General features: G+C 45.7%; 1 protein-coding gene across 1 annotated transcript in view; it reads left to right on the top strand.

The window, feature by feature from the left end:
- LOC106812296 overlaps positions 1 to 3,173 on the top strand; it is a gene marked incomplete at its 3' end in the record, with an annotated part of 14,286 nt that extends 11,113 nt beyond the window's left edge. Inside the window, 4 exon segments of the mRNA XM_014816134.1 lie at positions 748 to 861; positions 2,404 to 2,474; positions 2,735 to 2,822; positions 3,163 to 3,173. Of these exon segments, the coding sequence (XP_014671620.1) occupies positions 748 to 861; positions 2,404 to 2,474; positions 2,735 to 2,822; positions 3,163 to 3,173 (284 nt within the window).
- Positions 3,174 to 3,188: the final 15 nt, after the last annotated feature.

Raw genomic sequence — 3,188 nt, forward strand, 5'->3', positions numbered from 1 at the left:
GCTCACTATACTATATACTTAATTACTATAACTATATACTATATAACTATTACTATATTATATATACTATACTATACTACTATTCTATATACCTTTACTATATACTATGTATACTATAACTATATATGCGATAAGAAGGACAAGATCTCACAAGTAAGTGACGACGACGGCGCGATCCTGTCCCTCCGCTGCGGCGATCCAAATCCCGATTCAGAAAAATATTTGGAGCTGACTTTTTTTTGTCTCAGCCAGACCGCCCGTAGGCGTTCACGGAGGGGGGGGGGTATAAGCCAGGCAGTTCTCCCCTCTCGTGGGGTGGGGATACAGGGCTCCTCCCCGGAAAAAAAATTAAAAAATATGAAACACTTTGTCACACTTATTTGCGCGATGCAGTTTCAAAACTTGCACCGTGTCAATTCACGGCTGCATGGCTCGCTGGCTAATACGTCGCTTCGTTTTTTTTAAGGTTACCGAATCCCTATATCGCGTGTGGGGCGGCATTTGTTGACGTCTAGCCGTTCCGGGCGTGAAGCCACACGGTGGACGCTGAGCGGCGGAACCACGCTGTTGCCGCGCCGCGGCTGCTTTGAGCGTAATCTAGATGCCGGGAGTTGGCGGGAGCGTCTGAATGTTTCCTCGACAGCTTGTTCCACGACGATGGCTCGATTTTAGTAACCGTTTGTAATGTACGTGATTGCTGCTGTATTTTACAGGTAGTAACTTCGTTGTTGCTGTCGTGTGTTGCAGGTACTATCTGATCCCTCACACTGTTGCTAGGAGCGGTCTCAACAAGCTGAACATCAAGGGCAACAAGTTCCACATGTTCAACAACCACATGTTCTCCGCCTCACACGTCGCAGGGTGAGAGAGAGATGTGAGACGGGGAGGAAGGGGGGTGAGAGAAGAAGAGATGGAGAGACGAGAGAAGAGAGAGAGAGAGAGAGAGAGAGAGATAGACGAGAGAGAGAGAGAGAGCAGACAGAGAGAGAAGCAGAGGCAGAGGAGAAGGGGAGGGAGAGGAAGGAAGGGAGCAGGAGAGCGAGCAGGAGAGGGAGAGGAGAGGGAGAGGGAGAGGAGAGGAGAGGGAGAGGGAGAGGGAGAGGGAGAGGCAGAGACGAGAGATGAGAGAGAGTAGAGAGAGAGCAGAGAGGGGGAGATCCCCCGCGGACGCCGCTGCGGACGAGAGGGTAGGGGTCATGTGAGAACAAGTGAACATCAACACGTCGCTGTATCACGCGTACGCCGGACGGTGTGTGTGTGTGTGATGTCACGCGGGGGGGAAGGTTTAGTGTCGCAACCGCAAAAAATCGGAAATCAAAAAAGCGAACGTAAAAACACGGATTAAATCGCCGTTGCACGATTAAAAGTGTTAGTGGCGTTTGTCTCGTTTTGTATTGAGATGCACAAGCTCGTCTATTTACTGTCAATCGTAGTGCAATTTTCTGGTTTAGGTAAATATTTGAGTGAAGTAAATTACATTCCTTGTATTGTAGGCATCGAGATAACCATGATAAATATGATTTAATGACTTTTTAAACTTAGGTTTTTTTTGTATTTTAGGTTATCTTATAACGAAGATTACCTGGAACACATGATCGGAGGCAGGAGAGATCCGACTAATCTAGCCCTACAACGAAAACACTTGTATTTGCTTGGTATTTATTGGTTATGAACATTGTGTAAGGCTCCATCCACTCACGTGCCATAATTAAATACCAGTTACTCATGAAAAAAACATGTATAATAAGGGTAGTAAATCAGGGTCGTTGCTAACTCGTTTTGGCAAAGCCACGTGAAGTTTGTAGTCTTGGCAGTTGACCGTGGGCAATTTGCCTTGTAATAATATCTACATTGGTCTTGAGGGAGCAACTATCCACCTTCATCCCCATCGACTTGGCTACGGCCCTGGTAATTATGAACTTTGAGGCAAAATTAATCGTATAGCTGTCATGGGTTGTGTGTTGTAGTGACTGGCACGTCCAAATCATGGCAGGTCGCTGTATGAGATTTGTTCGTACGTACGTTTAATTGGTAGCAAATCTGGTACTATTCACCTTAATTCAAACAAACGCCTATTCGGTTTTATACATTTCTGATTTTCCTCATCTTATATTGTCGTATAGCGTCAAATAGCGGACAGACCTGAGGTTTATGTTCATTTCACACAAACAAAGACGCTCATCAATATCTTTGCCTTTAGTCACTCACTGTCTAGTTGATACGGGCGAAGCGTACGTAAATGCGAGGCGCATGACTGGCTGGTGGGGTGGATGGGTGGAGGCTACGTGTTGATGACTGGTGGGTGGGGTGGATGGGTGGAGGCTACATGTTGATGACTGGTGGGTGGGGTGGATGGGTGGAGGCTACATGTTGATGACTGGTGGGATGTTCTACGTGTTACAGTGGCACTGCCTGCCAGGCTTGTGGCATGCTGATTCCAAGGAAGTTTGGACGTCAGGGATACGTGTGCAGAGGTATGCATTGAGTCGTAGAGAGCAGGTTGTCAAATGTACGTGATTTCGGGAAGGCAAGAATATTATTCATGAAAACCTTTCGATGTGAACCATAGCATTGGTTTTTTCCTCAACGTGTACCTGCTGCGTGTTTGGTCACTTGCAGACTCAGACTTGTTGAGTATGTTCATCAGAATTTTGAAGTTGTTAGACTTGTGAACAGTTCTGCTGGAGGCATCGTTTATTAATCTTCACTCGTGTGTTGTCTTCGTTTGTTACAGATTGCATGATGGTTGTGCATAAGCCGTGTCACTGCAGACTGTCAACTGAACTGACATGTCCGAAGGCTAGCTTTCCGCAGTTAGAGATGTCAGTATCATTCTCAAACAAATACGTTAGATTATTGTGAAATATTTGGACGTTTGTTTGTAATCTGCGCTACTAAACTGTGTACACACAAAAAGTATTGAGTTTAAACATTCAGCAGTCTTGATTCGGAGGTGATTCGGTGTCAAGTGTGATATCGCTGCTCCCTGCGGCTGCTGCGCGGGCCGGTGGCGGTCATTCGTGTTTCTAACATTGATCCGTGTTGCGGATTATCCGATTATTATTTCTAACATCAATCGATTCGTGTTTCGGATTATCCGATTATTATTTCTAACATCAATCCGTGTTGCGGATTATTACATCATTATTTCGGATCATCTAGGATTCATCTGGGGCCTAAACTTATCC

The sequence above is a fragment of the Priapulus caudatus genome, unplaced genomic scaffold (genome assembly GCF_000485595.1).
Source record: "Priapulus caudatus unplaced genomic scaffold, Priapulus_caudatus-5.0.1 Scaffold631, whole genome shotgun sequence".
NCBI classification, from domain to species: Eukaryota; Metazoa; Priapulida; class Priapulimorpha; order Priapulimorphida; family Priapulidae; genus Priapulus; species Priapulus caudatus.